Below are 18,357 nucleotides of genomic sequence, written 5' to 3'. Positions count from 1 at the left end.
TGTGCCCCCCAAAGCAAAAATTAAATTTGTCGCGTGCCCCCAACCAAGAAATAGTAGTTTTATTATAAAATTCTAAGTCTCACTGAGGAAACTCTGACAATGAGCACACCACTGCTATCCACAAAGTGAATGTGCAATGACACTTTATATTCTTGTCTGGCAAAAAGTATGTTTCTTAAATCAAAAGCTCCCAGGCACCGTTCCACTATTTGAGAAGCACTGATCCAACCAAACCTGTTCACAAAGATCTTGAAGCCATGACTGATATAGTAAAGTAAAGGATGAGTTTAATAAATGTAAATGTATCTGCATGCATTTGCCTTTGTGATTGACCAATTACTTTTGCACCAAACTCTTCCAGCAGGTCATCTTCAACAAAACAGACTTAGTCAAATATAGTAACTAATAAGATAGTTAGGGCACGAGCACTAACAGTGCAACGGGCCTGTTGGAATGTTAAGAATGATTTAATTTGTTTTTGTATTAAAAACCTTCAGACTTTCAATAATGACATGATGAGGGAAGAGGAGGTGCCTTATGGCATTTCAATGAGGTGCGTTCAATTTCTCTGGAAGATATTTGTAAGAATTAAACATTTTGAATAATGTGTATTTTTTTAATAACATGGATTATAGCAATACTATTAATATGAGAATATGAACTTTAACATACATATAGGGTTCTGCCTGACACTGTATTATGTACCAGCATAGCAGAAATATAATAAGAAACTGAACAAATCTAAATTATATAGCAATAACAAAAAATGGATGGATAATTTAAAGAATACAAAGGGAGTTATATGTTATGTATGTAACCTTTTGGATTAACTCACCATTTATGCTTACTTTTTGTCTTATTTTATATGAATATATGCTGAAATAATAAGAAATTGAACAAAATCTAATATATTAAATGTATTATAATAAATTATGGACAAAGACTGTAGAGTTTTGTTTGTCTGTTTATTTATTTATTGTAATAATTTGCTATTTGAATGGTGATGCTCTGCATGTTATCCAAAGATCAGTAAAAATTCCAATAAGATTGTTTAATAAATTATGCATAACATATTATGAACAATAAACTTTTTTGGTACTCTTGTTTTTATTTCATCTGTACATTAACTATCATTCCAAACTGTGGTGAAGTTATTTATACTTTGAACAAGTTAAATATTGTACATATTCAAATAACATATGGACTTAAATATACAGTATTTTTAATTGAACATTGGGTCAATTAATTCATTACTAACACACACATACACTAAATATACACCATATACATTTCCCATTAACGCAAAGTTATCATCGGGTTTGTCATTTCCACGTGCTTATGCACATTAATTCCAAGATAAATGACAAATGAGCAAATGTGATTTAAATACATTTATTAGATTTTCTCTCCAAAAACATTTGTAACTTGACTTCATTTGTACGTGAAGACTAAGCAGATAAAAGACTAAGGTATTTTTTGTTTGTGTTAAAAGTGTGACACAACTATTATCAAGACATGAGATTAGACTTCCTAATGAGGAGAAAATTGCCTCATTTCAAGTTTTGTTTACTGGCTCAAATCACAAAATTCAAGTATTACAAACAGCCTTAAGTTCTTTTTTCAAATTACAAAATTCTATGTTCCCATTTAAATTAAAATTGACACTTAAGCAGGTAACAGTGCTGCATAATTTCAGCTAGGCATATGCTCTACCTGCTCGGTTAAGTGAAGTAATTTTAAAGTAGAGAATCGTGAAAGATTCACAAGCCCACTCGTAGCTCACTTAGCAAGTACATTGCTTGCCTGTCCAGTAAAACAGTGTCTTGGGAGGAAGATGAGCTGAGTCGTCTATTGGACCTTGGTGACAGCCTCGTGGATGGACTCAGCCACATAGTTGATGTTCTTGCTGGTCAAGCCGCACATATTGATGCGTCCGCTAGCCATCAGGTATATGTGTTTCTCCTTCACCATGTATTCCACTTGTCTGGCTGCAAAAACGAGTTCTCATGACTCCAGATGTGTAACAGTAGTACTCGGACGTTTTGTCGAAAGACGTTTGGTCCCCGGACGTTCTACCAAACGTCCGTTCTACCAAACGTCCGTTCTACCAAATGTCCGTTCTACCAAACGTCCGTTCTACCAAACGTCCGTTCTACCAAACGCCCGTTCTACCAAACGCCCGTTCTACCAAACGTCCGTTCTACCAAACGTCCGTTCTACCAAACGTCCGTTCTACCAAACGTCCGTTCTACCAAACGTCCGATCTACCAAACGTCCGTTCTACCAAACGTCAGTTCTACCAAACGTCCGGTCGACCAAACGTCCGTTCTACCAAACGTCTGGTCGACCAAACGTCCGGGGACCAAACGTCCGGGGACCAAACGTCTTTCGACGAAACGTCCGGTCACGGGCAACACATTTGATTTCTTAGCAGATACTCACGGTTGAGTCCGGTGAAGCTAAACATGCCAATTTGCTCTGTGATGTGGTGCCAGGTTCCTGGCGTCCCCAGAGCCTGAAGCTTGCCTTTCAACTGGGCCCTCATCAACAATACCCTATCAGCCATGGTCTTCACGTTTTCTTTCCTGTAGTGAAACACAAGAAATGCTACATTTGCAAGCACACCATTTTAATAGCAATGATATTGTGACCACTGCTGGCTGACCATTCGACAAAGAGCTCAGGCGAGTTCAATGTTACGGCAACGATGCGAGCCCCTTGACTCGGTGGGTTTGACCAGGTGGTCCGCACAATTTTTTCCATTTGAGACAGAACTCTCTTTAGGTTGTCTGCATCACGAGCCACTACGGTCAGGTTGCCAACACGTTCGTCTGTAGGGAAAAATAGAAATGAGAATGAAAATTCCCTTTGGGATCAATTAAACCTTATTTTTGGCATGTTATTTAAGCGTGCTCAATGCACAACTTCATTTCTACTTTCCTGGCGTGAAAAAAAAGTCTTCTTATCCTGTAACATCATTTTGTGACGAGAGGCATTATACAAAGTATACAATCTTTTCGATTGCAAAAGTGGATGGGGGAGATGTCTCTGTTATGAATGTTACAAATCATGTCTGGAGAGGGTTGGGGTTAACATAAAAAAATAAAAAGGCACAAGGAGTCTAGTTGAACATAATATAGGAGCGTCATCGTTAACTCATTGACTGCCACTAACAGCAATAGATGACAAATCTGCTAACTCCTATTAAAATAGATATGGCTTCTATTGCCTTTATTGGGAGTCAGTGAACTAATTTGATTAATGAGACTTGTTTACCACGGTATGCTAAGATTGATCTTGGAGACCATTAATGTGCTTCCCTGTTGCTGTTTCGGTTAGCCGATGAGTTCAGTAGTCAGTTTTAACCATTAGTATTATTGTATTTCATTTGTAGAACAAGGGCATTTTATACAGAACAATAAAGGAAATAAAGGTGCTAAGATCAATGATAGTGAAAGAATGACTACAATAAAAAGGTAACAGGTCATAAATGACTACCTGTAATTAGGCTTACTGGCCATCCTGGCTGAGAGTGATTATATTGTTGAACTCAATACTGTGGCAAGTGAGTGAGGTGAGTGCATGCATTACTTACTATAGAGGCCAAAGTTCTTGGAGAAGGATTGGGCGCAAAACATTTCAAATCCCATGGAGACGAAAAAACGGATGGCCCAGGCATCTTTATCCAGGCTGCCTGAAGCAAATCCTTGATAAGCCGAGTCAAAGAATGCAAACAGCTTTCTTCTCTGGCAAGGAGCAGGAAAGAAATGATTCATTATGCAATCAAACATTTAAGTAAAGAGTTCTTAGTGAGTACAACTGCACTAGGTTTCAGTACCATCATGACCTCTGCAATCTGCTTCCACTCCCCCTGTGTGGGGTCTGTGCCAGTTGGATTGTGGGCACAGGCGTGCAGGACAAATATGGAATGCTCTGGGCAGCTCTGGGATAAAGAAATAGTTGTCACAATTGCTTTCGGATCAAAATGTGTGAATCTGTCTCTGCAGTCGGGTGCTCATAACTCTGGTAGGCTTCAAATAATTGGAAAGAGCAGTTTCCTCAAGAACAATGCGCTATATATTCAGCCCTTTAAGCATTTTAGCTTAAAAGTTTAGTCACATGGTAACATATATTTCAAATGCATAAGTTGTTGAAGTTCTCCAACATCTGCTTTACTGAACATTTGACAAGAACATTTTTTGGGGTCTTTTGACAGTGTTCAAATTCAGTGGTAAGGTTACATGGTTCACAACACACTATTTTATTGTATGTATGTATGTATATATATATATATATATATATATATATATATATATATATATATATATATATATATATATATAAAATTTATATATATATATTTCAGTAACACGCTTATTTATTTACATATTTATTCAGGTATTTATTTATTAACTTACTTATTACCTATCTATTTATGTCTAAAATGTCTTTCCTATTTCTGCATCCTCACCCTCTTGCTATTGTGAAAACGAAATTTCCCGAATACGGGATAAATAAAGTTATCCAATCCAATCCAATCCAATTTACCTCCAAGTCACCAAGGAAACCAGACAGATCAAGGCCTCTCTTCTCTGGATTCCAGTACTTGTAAGGACGTACATCTTCGAAACCCGCACTGGCAAAAACGCCATTGTGATTCTCTGAGCAAACAGAAGATAAAACAATTTAGTTTTGGGGTACCTCTGACACAAGACTTAAGCTAACCAATCCAGTATATATAGAAAGAAAAGATACGTATAGTTTAGTATACCCCATGTAGGCGCAGAGACATAGACAGGTGTCTTTGTGTTGTTGCTTCCATTGTAGAAACGTCTAAGGAATTCGGCTCCCATCTTCAGGGCACCTGTACCACCTAGGCATTGAACTGCCCCCACCTGAATGGGACAGTCAGTCTAAATTAAGACAGACAGGAAAGGCAAATCCAGTGGTTGAGTGTATGATCAGAGTGTAACACACCCTGTTCTCCAGGATGGCAGGGCTACCGTCTCCAAGTGCGATCTTGGACGCTGATGATCTGAATTCGGGCAAACCCAGGATGGGTAGATACTCATGGTTCAGTGTGTCATCACTGGCGATGATCTTTTCCACTTTTTTCACCACCGGCAAAACCCACGGCTTGCCTTCATCTGTCCGATAAGCTGCCATACAAGTTCACAAAATCATTCACAATCAAATGCAGGAAATATAAGAACAAGTAATGAAAATCTACATTAAATCATAAACAAATCTAGTGGATCTTATGCACAAATTACATACATACAATAAGAAGAGTTGGTAAGGTTCGATTCCAGGTCGGTCCTCCCTCCCTCCCACATCCCCAAAACATTCAGGGTAGGCTGGTTGACCACTCAAAACAGCCCCTGGGTATGAGTGTGAGCGTGAATGGTTGTCCGTCTCCCTGTGCCGGTACACGGTCGATTGGTCGCCAGTCTTTTGGTCGCCGGTCTTTTGGTCGCCCGGAAGGTAAGTGATAATTACCATTTGAATCGTTGCTCAAATTCCCTAAATACAAACTGCGAATTACTATTTAGTCATACTTAATGCCCTAGTAATTATTAGGCTAAAGAAAAGCTCCAAATTTCCTGGACTTTTATTGTTTTTTGTTGGAGAACTTGTTAAGACCCTGACTGACATAGCTTCTTAAAGGGACAACGCATGTACATACAAACTCTTATACACACACATCGGCTCAGTGAAACTGCTCATGGCCATTGTTGGCTTTTATTGATGCGTAGACCGTGTTGTTTTACCTTGTTTTGTCGCCGGTCTTTTGGTCGTCGGTCTTTTGGTCGCCGGTCTTTTGGTCGCGTGTTGTCGTGGTCGGGGCAACCAAAAGACCGCGACCAAAAGACCGGCGACCAAAAGACCGGCGACCAATCGACCGCACACGCCCTGTGCCCTGCAATTGGCTGGCCACCGATTCAGGGTGTCCCCTGTTAGCTGGGATAGGCTCCAGCACCCCCTACAACCCTCGTGAGGATAAGCGGATCAGAAAATGATTGAATACAATATTGATTGATGATGCCTGGGTTTGATATTATACAACTTCCATTCTTCTTTCACAGTTACAAACCATCTACTGCATGCAATGCATCCTAAATCAAGCGAATGTGATTTTTACGTGACCTTTGACATTTTGGCCTATATTGTCCATCTGTCATGCTGTAGCTTCTTAAAGGTGGGGGGATTACAAAGCGTTAGCCGCCTGCAATTTCTGTGCTGTTGGATTCAGTGGGAGCAAAAGTAAAAACATCACCCAACGCAACATTTACCAGGCGACTGCCGCTTTTCTCCCACGATCTGTTTTCAAATGTACGGTCAGGATTTACTACTCGTAATCTGATTACACGTGACAAAGGTTGCACGGAATAATGTGGGGCTGTTTATCAATCCGGAAAGGAGTTTGAACACCGAATTGATTCAAAATCAGAGGTCACTGAACCGATAAGCAATGTAATCTTCTCTGTTACGTAATGACACATAGAAATGAATGGAGTGCATTGTAATCCATTTTATATTTCAATCGAAATTGCACATTTGAAGGAAGACTAGTAGTTATATCACATGCATTACTGCAAGGTTAAAACTCTCTAGAATAAACAATGAGCAAATAACGGGTCAACAATTGATGATAAGACTAACTTACCCCCAACACCAAGGTTGACTTTATGTGGAAATTGGTCGTTATTGAAGTCCTGTGTTAGTTTAAACACGACCACGGGTGCTGCCTGGGGAACTTCGCAAAACGCAGACATTATTTCAGCGCTGTAAAGTTATAGTTTCGACCTTAAAAATATAGAACCTAATCACGCAATGGGTGGGATAAGCAACAGGAAGGGTATACTTTGCACTTGTATAGCCGCTAGAGAAAGGGAGTATTACTAGTGAACCAATGGGAATTTGGCCGTGTGTTACTCCTCACCAATAGTATACAGAGGGGCAAGGGTGGTGATTAAACTGCATTTAAAACATTTGACCACAAGATGGCACTAACGGTTTGAATTGGTTGTTTCTCCTTTGAGCAAAACTGGAATATTTTGACTTGATAAGACTATCAAAATAAGTAAGCCATTTATAATTTCTAGCTTCTATACAAATGTAATAGTAAATTGAACCAATTGTGAAAGGTCAGTGCTCAACTGAAATGCAATGATCATAATAATAAAGGCATATTTGAATTGTCTATTTTATTATGCATTCTTTAAGATAATATTATGTTTTGTTTTATTATTTGGGGTGTTTTGGACTCATGCAGGACGGGGTGTCGTTTATATATATATATATATATATATATATATATATATATATATATATATATATATATATATATATATATATACACATATATATATATATATATATATATATATATATATATATATATATATATATACATATATATATATATATATATATATATATATATATATATATATATATATATATATATATATATATATACATAGTATATATTTCCAAATAGGTGCCTTTGTGTACGGCTCATAAGCAAAACCGTAGAAAAAGTTACTTTTGGAAAATACCCTTTTACGTATGGACACGGCCAAACTGTTTGCATTAAGAGCAAGTGTGGCAATGTAATTTAGATGACGAGGCATGGACCCTGATGGACCCTGATCTGTTGCGTCCACAGGGTCCGTGCTGAGCTTTGTTATAAACATGGTGGCTCCACTGTGCTGTCTGCACCACTTGAAGTGGTTCATAAATAAAAGCCTGCTCACCACAGCCAACAGTCTGTTGGAAAGTGCTTCAGTCCTTCCAAACGGGAGGCAGACGCTCTGTCTAGTAAAGATGACATCCCTAGATTGTCCAAATTAACCTATGAGTTCTACCTGTGTTCAGTCGCAGCAACTGAATTATTTGTGCAATAATCCTACAGTTGTTTTACAGTGTTAACGATAATGATTAGTCATTACTTTTTCTTGAATATGATTTGAGAATTTCTTTTGGTCTTGTTAATAGTATAAACGTGTCCAAACACAGTGGGTCCGGGTTTTCATTTCACTCGATGAATATATATTTTCACCAAGCTGGTGTCTAAAAAGTATATTTAGTTGAATACAGGCAGGTGCTGCTTGTTTCACAAGAAATCTCATTGGTTAAACATTCCCTGCTGAATCAGTTGGAACAAAAACCAGCACCCACCGCAGACCTTTGTGCAATAGTAGTTTGGATGCCTTGAATTTTGAAGAAAAAAACTCAAATATCGTAAAGAAAGTTTTTACATACTCATCCTCCACATGCAAAAGGTTTTGGTTGTCCATTTTCCTTCAGTAAAATCTTGCAGGTTGAAATTTTATGAAAGTTATGAGACTTTTGGGGGGGAAAACAGTCTTTGAAAACATGCATTAATTGTAATTCTACATAGAATATTGTAAAATAACGCTTATATTTTGTGCAAAACTGTCATGACAACTCAGCTACTGACATATAAAATTTGACCAATTATTGTTCATGATTTCTTTTTTTCAAAACAATATGTAGATAAGTTTCGACACCCTTTTTTGCCGATAGTTGTTGTACACATTTGTTAAAGATTACAGCATTATGGCTTTTAAATATGATACCTATTAAGATTAGCATCTTTGGTCAGCCTGCTTATTTCCCTTAAGTAACATGGTTTAATTTAAATATCCCAAATGGTTAATTTATTTTTATTCCAAAAATCTGACAAATCTAAATGTAGAGTGGCTTGTTTTTGATTATGCACTTTTTCATGAATATAACAAACGTACAGTTCTTGTGGTTTGCACAAAATTGGTAGTTTTGTAAAGATCTGTCATCTTAATCTCATCTCCCTCATACTCCAATGGAATACTCTAAACAAAACCCATTCCCTATTAGTTGTTCAACAATGCCAATTGATATGAGTTGCCCATAGTGCATTTCCTAATGTGCTGCACACCTTCCCCAAGTATCTCAATCTCCTCAATCATCTCCTCAATGCATTTTGACATTCTTGATGTTTTCATTCTTTCCGACCAGGTGAGGACGTCTCTGCGTTTGCTAGCGCTGTCAGACCTGCAATTATGGGATTTGAGCTTCTGGAACAAGGCTTGGGGCCCAGAGCGGGGTAGGGTGTGTGATCTGAATGTATTGGCGAGAGCCCCCCAGGGGCCCACTGATGTGACGCGTGAGTCAGAACAGAAGACGAAGACAGAAGAAGCCCCTGGGTATAACGATGGATAATTGGGAATGTGACACATCTAGACTAAAGAGAGAATCAACTTTTATATAGATATTTCACTACCTGAGAATTGATGTTTATTTTGGAATTGATCTACAGAGCAATACAAGGTTTTTCTTTTTTAAAAAAAGGGGGGGGGGTGCTTCCAAGTGCTTTATCTGTGTTTTGTTTGCATGCAGGTTATCCTTGCTGCCGTGCGACGCTGACACTCACAACACACAAAGGCACAGATTGAGGCACAAGACAGACACATTCCAACGGCCATATCAATGGAACACAAACAAGAGTGTGTGCACACACACGCATTCCGAGGGAGACGCCGCAGCGTGGCTCACATGTTGCGATGGCCTCCGTGTGTCTCTACGGGTCAGGGAGTTGTGGTGAGTGACCACCTTTTTAGCTGCCCACCCTGTTTGTTTTCCGAAGACAGCATCATAAATTCTCTAACAAGGAAAAAGACACAGTCACAACATAGGGGATGGGGCCTCCCTGTGTAGTCTAATGACTGACTATACGCCGCCTGACACGTGTGTATTGGTGGAGGCCTCCGCAAGTATGTGCATGCATGCATTTGTGGACTCTGTTTGATTTTTTTCATGTGCTTTCACAGGATTGGGAAGGAATTTAGATACAAAGTGAAAAATATTCAATTAAAAGCATTTTTCTACTCAGCAATTTCAGCATTTGCAGGAGTTTAGCTAGGTTTCTGGGAGGTTCTATCAATTGCATGGAAATGATTGATTTTAGTGAGCTCAATTATTTATTTTGTGCAGGTTTTTGTGAGGGTGTTGTCCCCTGTTTTTTTCAGGGGAAATTGCAATTTTTAATGTGGTGAGGAAAAGTCAGAAAATTAATATTTTTCATTTACAAAGTATGGTATTTATTGTATTGAGGAGTCTTGAAGTAAAATGGTTACTGTGGGCTAGAAAAAGAAAAAAAAACAATCAAAGTAATTGTGCACTCTACCAAGTTTAAGCCACTGAAGGCAGACGGTTAGGTTTTGGCGGAAGTTACACTTTGCTCATCCTATCACTAATCTAACAGCAGCTGCATTAGATCTGTGATTGGATGTCAGCAGGAGAGGGAGAGGATGGATAAGATCACAGCACACTGGTCTGCTTAAGATCACAATTTTGCCAAACTACTACTAAACACAAAAATAAAATCACTGTAATTTATAAAAACAGCACAGAGGAATAGTGATGTCCCGATCCAATATCAAGGATCGGTGCCCAATGTGATTATTTTTGGAGTGTCGGATTTGGTCAGAAGATTGGAACCGATCCGGTAGTCCTGTGTGTTTTTAGTACCATCGTGCTTTTCGGCTGCTGTAAATCAAACCACTCGTCAAACATGTCCGCTGAGTGGGACTCAATCTCTTTAAAAACTAATGACAGTGACAGATCGTTGTGTAATATCATAAACAAAGAATTTCTTGACTGTAATACAAAAAACGGACTTATGATTTTCTGGTTACATATATTTTGTATTATTTTTACTGGTCTAAAAATACATATGCTGAGAATAATCGAGAATCAAGAAAAAGTCAATGTTGGGACATCCCCACATAGGAACACTGTTAACCCTATCAATTACCACCAGTTTGTGGATCCTGGGCTTTGAACTCAGTAAATTTAAGATATTCTAGCACTAACAAAGCTCATCATTTAGAAGGCAGTTGAATAGCATTCAGTGATTGTATTGGCTTTCGGTAATGATCCCAGGCTTGCAAACATGTTTGCAGAAGTCACACTATATGGCGTTTATATTCATTCATGATCTATTTTAATCTGAAGATTGTGAATTTTTTTTCTTGTAATCCAGTTTTCTTTCTCCTCTGTCTTTTTACTTGCAGGGCAGGTAGAAAATGGTAGTATCTAAAGTACAAGCACTACAGAACACAATATGAACTGACTGGTGCATCAAGAAAACAAAGACAGGAAGCGGAAGAGTCATGTCATCCATTTTTAACTAAAGTTTTTTGATACTTTACCAACTATTCATGAAAAATGAAATGACCTAACGTTATGTTATTAAAAGCAATAAATGTTACTTATACACCAAAACAAAAGGCCATTTTTGGATGAGGAGCTCAGCATTTCCCACAAATGTGTTTATACGTTGCAGTCAAGATATTTTATGGTAACGTTGTCTTTTCCCCCTTGAGAGCCATTACACAAATTTGAACTTATTTCAACCTTTTGATTTCACCAATGTTATTTCAGCAGTGTCCAAGTTTGGTCGGCAGTTCAGGAGAATAAAAAAGGTCTAAACATCCTCCGCCACATCTTTATCTACTAGGCCTGCGTGGCAACGGGAGGATAAACATATTTAGGTTGCACGTTTCCTCTGAAACGACATTCCCAACACTGTAGATCCCACACAGCACAGCCTTTAAATCTCCCTGTTAACACTCATATATACAAACACACACCTGCTAGGGCAAGGCCGTCTGGGAGAGAATTACAGCAAGCTAATTTATGGGACCCGAGGGAGGGCAAAGTGCAGGGGATCCAGACTGGTCACTTCCTCCTTTCATGGCCTGCAAGTGTGGCATGGACCTTCGTGCATCACAACACGCACTAAAGCGTCTGTCTGTCAGAAAAAAAGCAACAAGAGTCAATCATGTATCTGCCAAACCAAATGGATAACAGGGATATCTTAAAAATGAACGAGAACTATATTTAAAAAAAAAAGAAAAGTTGAGCAGGTGAAGGCAAGGGTCCACCGCTTAGGCAGTGGCCTCCCCATTTCCTCCAGAAATCATGTAATCCGTCACTTGGCCCCAGGCAGCGGTACAATAGCGCAGCCTCGCTCTTGGCTACTGACACCATCACATGCGTTGCTGATAAGACACGGCTTCCGGCACTGAGAACTCAACCATTAATGACAACACAACGGTTTGGTCCTTTGCCATTATTCCAATATTAATGATGGCCGTGAGATAAAAGAAGCGGAAAGTTTAGTTGAATCTAGCCAAGGCCATCTATTTTCTGAATTTCAACAAATTTCGGGGGGTAATTTGAAGACCTCATGAAGTATGAAAAAATGTTCACATTAGAAAACAAATGATTTATGCTAAATTTGCATTTTTTTGGGTTCTACACTTGTGTGACAGTTAGGAAAGACACAAAACACAATTATGAAGGGGGTGAAGTTATTTATTTGAAGACAGTTTTTAATTGTTCAGGTCTTCAATTTCTATTAGTTCCCATATGAAGGTAGTGACAACTAGGAAGAAATTCTCCACCACACATAAAAATCTATTTTTTGTCAACATACAGAGCAAGAAGATAAACCATTCTAGTATGTAGCATCCATAAGCAAATACATTGGCTACATTCTACCTATAAACAATAAACAGCATGGCATTACTGCACTAGTGAAAGCCTTCAAACAAACACTTGAAGGTGACAAATAGTTATAGTGTTAACAAGTGTGTTAAGACAGGTAAAATTAAGTCAAAAGTGCACACTTTGCTTGGCGCACTAGAGACTTTGTTGAATTGGATTTTCAGCAATGTGGTGAGCGTACACCTGCCATTCAGCCCAAGTCTTCTGCTTCGACAAGTTTGTCTATCCAGCATAAGGCAAGAACTAGTCCAAACCCGCTTAGCAACGCCTGGCAAGCTACCAATTCTTAAAGTGCATTAAGGGAATGATTGAAATTTGACAGCCGAGTGGGTGGAAAGTGTCAATATGGAATAGATGAGAGCCAAGGCTTATCTTGTTCGTAGCCTGACAGAAGTCGACCTGTAATGCAGGCCGGACCCGGGAGGCTTATCTCGCGACGATTCTTCGATGAAGATGATGAATTGCCCGGTATGGCGAGCAGCTCCTTGACACTGACGGGGAGTCTGGATTTTGTTACAGACAGGAAACAGGCTCTTCCGCTCTGTAAACAAGCTGGCTACCCTGGTCGGCCACTTGTAGGTGAGGGAGGGCATGGCAGTGTTGGCACGCGAGGACCGCCTAAACATGGCAGCCTTTGCGTAGTATACTCGTAGGTATGATATGCCAGAACTAAAAGTCGGTGGCATAGCTATGACCGAATTATGAACAGTTTTCTTTAAAGAAAACCTGATTAACTTGGCTATGTTTTAGGTTAAAGACAACTGTGCCTGTTGGCCCATCAGACATCTATCCTTATATAGGAAATATCTATAAGCGTGACTCAATAATATTGCACACACGTCCAATAATGTAAACAAGATTTAAAATTCAATGGTAAAAAAATAATTAATTTTCCTTAATTGCTTGAAAAGCACAGCTTCTTTAAGATGTAATCCAAATAAGTCCTCATTTTAAAATGTTTATTGGTCGTTTTAAAGGGGGTCTTTATTTTAATATCTTGCTGCACAATCGTAGTTACTTTTTTTGTTTTTTTTTGCACAAACTGCCTATTCGTAATTTTTCACTTGTTGGCTTTACACAATTAAAAAAACATTCATGAAAAAAACATGGCTTGAAGGGGGGCGTCTTTTGACAACAAAGGAACACGGTTATACTTCATCTCTGGGTAATCAAAATGTATTTAAAATCTGATCTGAAAATCAGTGCTGTTGTTTTTTTGTTTAGTTTAGTTTTTTCTCTGGGGCAATCCTTCACGCCTCACCGTTTTGGGCCGTTTAGGGAAAGATGGGACATGTTTGTAAACTGACGAGAGCCTAATCTAAACAGCATCTTGTTGATGGCGAGCGGATGAGATTAAACCAGCATGCTTTCCTTTTTCTTTCCACATGGTTTAGGGCCAATGGGCCCTCGGAGCCTGGCGCCTGCACTTGGGCCACAGCAGACAGGTGTCGCGTTTCACCAAATAGACGCCCCCTTCGGCACGTCGATACAATTTTTGTTTATCTAAGTGTTTCGGCTGCGAATCAAATTACTAAGTTTCCAAACATTGAATTAATCGATATATTTATTGATTTTTTTGTATAGGTATATGTTGCCATAGTCAACTCTCAAAACCAGGGCTGACAAAACATAAGAAGAACATTTTATATAGTCATGTGCATGTAATTCTTATATCCATCATACAATATGGAACAATCGTGTGTTGTTTAATGAATTTGGTGCAAAATGGTTGGTGGAAACTTCAGCCACTTGTTAAATTCCTTTCCTTTTCAAGCATTAAATCTAAATGCAATACCAATATACAGTATTCCCTCGAATATTGCAGTTAATTTAGAGCAGACGGCCACGATAATCGAAAAATCGCGAAGTAGGCTCACCGCTATGATAACTTTTTTTCTTCTTCAGTGCTGAGTCCTAGTAGCAAGAGTGGCTTCCGCTTACGAGTTTCAGCGTGGATTTTCACATTTTTATGAACTTAAAAAAAAAAGATTTAATAATTAATAGCGGTAAAAAATCGGGAAGTAGTGAATTCGCGATATGTGAAGGTACATTACAACTCTAACATACAAGCGTACACATCCTTTTTCTGGAGTATTTCGCACCATGTAAGCATTTATCTTATCCATTATAGCCCAGACAGGAAACAAAGATAGGTCTATAATCTATAGTGTTAATGGGCAATTGGGGTGGAGAGGGCTGAAATTCAGCAGATGATAAACGTTCTTTTTTTAGGGAGAGGAGAGTTTATTTTCCCAGTTGTTTTGTGTTGGTATAATGGTGTTCTTGCTTTGGTTTCACAGGTTTTGGCTCCATGTGGTGCTGAAATAATCAACGAATTAAATGCAAACACCATTTGAAACATATAATAAATTAATAGTCCATAAATGAGAGAGAGAGAGAGAGAGAGAGAGAGGGAGGGAGAGAGATGGAGAGAGAAAGAGAGAGAGAGAGGGAGAGAGGGAGAGAGAGGGAGAGAGAGAGAGAGAGAGGGAGGGAGGGAGGGAGAGAGAGGGAGAGAGAGAGAGCATCTTGGCTCATGTTTTTTCTTTCGTCACTCCGTTGAGCCATCTAAACAGGATCGACAGCTCTATAGCCCCTCTTCTCTCTCTTCCACCTTGTGCACCAGAAGAAGAGGGATGTCTCCACGGACTGTCTTGTTTTGAGAGAGAAAAACGGGACGTTCTTTTTCCTTGGATGCAGTTATTTCCCGGTGGACACCATGCTCCCCAGCCCGGTTATAACCTCCTCCAGCACGCCTTTTTCGGTCAAGGACATCCTGAAGTTGGAGCTTCAGCAACAGTCTCAAGAGTTCCAGTTCATCTCGTGTCTCTCTGGTTTCTCCGGCACACTCCCCCTGCAGTCGGGAGTTTTTCGAACCCATTCGCCTCCCTCCTGCATGCTTGCTCGCAGGGAAAGCCCGAGTCCCATCAGCTCCGAGTGCGACGAGAGGATGTCGTACCTCGGCGCGCTCGCAGGACCGGACCGACTGCACGCTGAGGCCGGCTTGCCCGTGGAGATGTTCGGCAATCCGGCGCAAATTCACCCGGTAGACTTGGAATTGGAGACCGAGCAGGAAGACCGAGGCGCCAGTGAGTGCGCAATATCATGAAATTGTATCGCTGCAATATCATTTGTTCGTTTCATTTCTCCTTGATTAATCAAATGATGATCAATTATTTGATTAAAAACATAACTCCAATGCAAGCTATTCAATTGCCCATAAACAACGACTTAGACACACACATGCGTTTATGCATGGTCATAAATTGGGTTGTTTAGTTGAAACACTTGCATGTGCTATTTTAAACTGTTTGCAAACTGCAATAAGAAACATTGTTGCTTTAATGACCACACTGACAGCTGCAGTGCCTTTTGCATGTAATATACTCAACTACATTCATATTTTAGTTGGAACAGACTGTATGTAGTGCGAAATGTTCATGCACCTGACATTGCAAGGGATGTAAAAGTACACTTAAAATTGAATGATATCAACACTTAAAGTGCAATAATATCCAAAATGTGTTTATTACTCTGCTGGAAGATGATGAAATGAAATGGAGGGCGTACAGGGATGTTTGCGTCAATTAAATGTCAACGTGATGATAAAAAACAGGACTTAAAAATATATCGATATACAAACATATGGTTATAAATTATGTTGTTCGAATTTCGCAACTCATTGGTAATTGTGGATTTAAGGTAAACTATATCTTTATAAATATTTTATTTGTTTCCAAATCAAGTAAGCTTCTCTCGAACTTAATTAGACATAATCACGTTTTTAATATAATATTTGGAAAATATCCTTCATTATTCCCTGAATTTGCAAATTGTCATTTTTTTCTATTCTATAAACACCTTTAGAAGAATTACATTAATTCCGACACAGACAGGCAGAGAGACTAAAAATGTTGTTTTGATCAAATGTAAGATTCCTACGAGAAATAATATTTTCAAATCATTATTTTGATTTTTTTTCATATCTATAATATACACTACTATTACATATCTGAAAAAATATATACATCTTTGCATCTAAATAACTAATGGAATTTTCATCATCATTTTGTTATAAAAGTACATACTCAATAAATTTCAAATAGTCTAAAAAAGAGGTGTCACGATAAACAATATTGGGTATGACTGAAATATTAGAAGTTGCCTTTACAATTTGCCCGATTTGTCACGCAGAGGTTGCCGGTGCGTTGCAAGATGAGGAGGCCGAGAAACCAGCCGTCAAACAGCCGAGGACCAGGAGGAAGCCCCGAGTGCTCTTCTCCCAGACTCAGGTGTTCGAGCTGGAGCGTCGTTTCAAGCGGCAGCGCTACTTGTCCGCCCCGGAGAGAGAACACCTAGCCGGCTCCCTCAAACTCACCCCGACGCAAGTGAAGATCTGGTTTCAGAACCGGAGATATAAATGCAAGAGGCAGCGGCAGGACAAAACTTTAGAGATGGCTGGTCACCACCACCATCACCACCACCACCACCAGCACCCCCAGCACCCACCGGGTCCTCCGCCGCCTCCTCCCCCGCCGAGAAGGGTGGCAGTGCCGGTTCTAGTACGGGACGGCAGACCATGTTTGACAGGATCCCCGACCTATAACACTTCCTACTCAGCTGTGGGAACTCCGAGCCCGTACGGCTACAATGGCTATCCGGCCTACAGCTACAACAACTCGGTTTACTCAAATACTTACTCTTGTACTACTTTACCTGCATTACCAGCTTCCAACACCACCGCCAACGCCTTCATGAACATGAATTTTGGAGCCCTGGGTGCGCAATCGCAGAGTCAGTCCGCACAAGGGACGGTGGTCCCTTCATGCCAGGGGACCCTGCAGGGGATCCGTGCATGGTAATTGGACGAAAACGTTGGATGTATACACTCCCTTTTTTGCGGATGACCCAGAGCAGCCCTCGCAATAAAATGACGATTACACTTTTCATGCATGCGTGCTGACTCTTTTCTGAATTGAATAGGAACCACAAATTAATTGGTTAGCCTGAAAAAAACCATGAAGATGCTGTTATGGAGCAAATACACCACAATTAGTTATTTTGATTGAGTCATGACTGAAACATATTTTATTATTATTATAGTAATATTAAAAATCACGTCCTTGCGTGGCATGCACATTTTTGTTAGTTAATTAATAGAAAAAAATATATTTATGGTTGGTGACGCACATATATTTCAATAAACGTACAATGAATTTAAAAAATAATACAAACAAGACAGTGGAATTGATTTGTAGGTGTGTGCGTTTATTAAAATGTCCAACACAAACAGTTTTCTTTGTTATGTTTGATAACAGATTCTCTTTGCTGATGTATCATATGTTGTTATTTAAAATATTTGAATGTATTATTTTTTTCAACAATTTCCTCTGCTCATAATTTTATATTTTATAAGTTTTGCCGTAAATTTCAAAATACTATCAAACAGGATTAAAAAACTAAAAATAATCTAACCGATACAAAATTGTTCCATCATAATATTAAAAAAACAACAACATTTTATTCTCTTCAACTTTCTAGCCATTCTGTGATATTTGGGCCCAACTTTGACATCATTTAAAGTTAAGGCAATTTTATAGGAGTGCAAAATGTGTTTTTTTTTTATAAAAGGAAATAAATCATTTTCCCATATTTTATCGAATCGCATGTGCCTTGTTTATAATTAATGAATGTTTATAATTAATTACTTAACTAATTAGAATAATTATCTATTGGCATTGTCTACAAGTTACATTTCAATAGCTGGCATACTGTAAA

At 39.0% G+C, this 18,357-nt stretch overlaps 2 protein-coding genes across 2 annotated transcripts; one reads left to right on the top strand and one right to left on the bottom strand.

Annotated features, from left to right (window-relative positions):
* Nucleotides 1–1,376: 1,376 nt before the first annotated feature.
* got1 (glutamic-oxaloacetic transaminase 1, soluble) lies at nt 1,377–6,901 on the bottom strand. The gene is made up of 9 exons (XM_077613047.1): nt 6,668–6,901; nt 4,978–5,159; nt 4,772–4,895; nt 4,549–4,661; nt 3,839–3,943; nt 3,596–3,746; nt 2,666–2,831; nt 2,443–2,585; nt 1,377–1,988 (listed from the first exon to the last, which is right to left on the bottom strand). Exons 1-9 carry the CDS (start codon nt 6,774–6,776, stop codon nt 1,849–1,851), a joined length of 1,233 nt encoding a protein of 410 aa, XP_077469173.1. The 5' UTR covers nt 6,777–6,901; the 3' UTR covers nt 1,377–1,848.
* An 8,394-nt stretch (nt 6,902–15,295) lies between these two features.
* Nucleotides 15,296–17,441, top strand: nkx2.3 (NK2 homeobox 3). Its single transcript, XM_077613668.1, has 2 exons — nt 15,296–15,668; nt 16,774–17,441. Exons 1-2 carry the CDS (start codon nt 15,299–15,301, stop codon nt 17,439–17,441), a joined length of 1,038 nt encoding a protein of 345 aa, XP_077469794.1. The 5' UTR covers nt 15,296–15,298.
* The last annotated feature ends 916 nt before the right edge of the window (nt 17,442–18,357 follow it).

Source organism: Stigmatopora argus, chromosome 11 (assembly GCF_051989625.1).
Source record: "Stigmatopora argus isolate UIUO_Sarg chromosome 11, RoL_Sarg_1.0, whole genome shotgun sequence".
In the NCBI taxonomy this organism is placed as follows: Eukaryota; Metazoa; Chordata; class Actinopteri; order Syngnathiformes; family Syngnathidae; genus Stigmatopora; species Stigmatopora argus.
Note: the sequence above shows the minus strand (reverse complement) of the source record. Positions and strands in the feature narration are given on the sequence as shown.

Coding starts and splice junctions, on each gene's coding strand:
- got1 (XM_077613047.1), bottom strand. CDS start 6,776: ATGTCTGCGTTTTGCGAAGTTCCCCAGGCAGCACCCGTGGTCGTGTTT. Junction 3,944..4,548: donor GTTTCCTTGGTGACTTGGAG/GTAAATTGGATT, acceptor TCTTTATCCCAG/AGCTGCCCAGAGCATTCCAT. Junction 2,586..2,665: donor CCTGAGCTCTTTGTCGAATG/GTCAGCCAGCAG, acceptor GTTTCACTACAG/GAAAGAAAACGTGAAGACCA.
- nkx2.3 (XM_077613668.1), top strand. CDS start 15,299: ATGCTCCCCAGCCCGGTTATAACCTCCTCCAGCACGCCTTTTTCGGTC. Junction 15,669..16,773: donor GCAGGAAGACCGAGGCGCCA/GTGAGTGCGCAA, acceptor TTTGTCACGCAG/AGGTTGCCGGTGCGTTGCAA.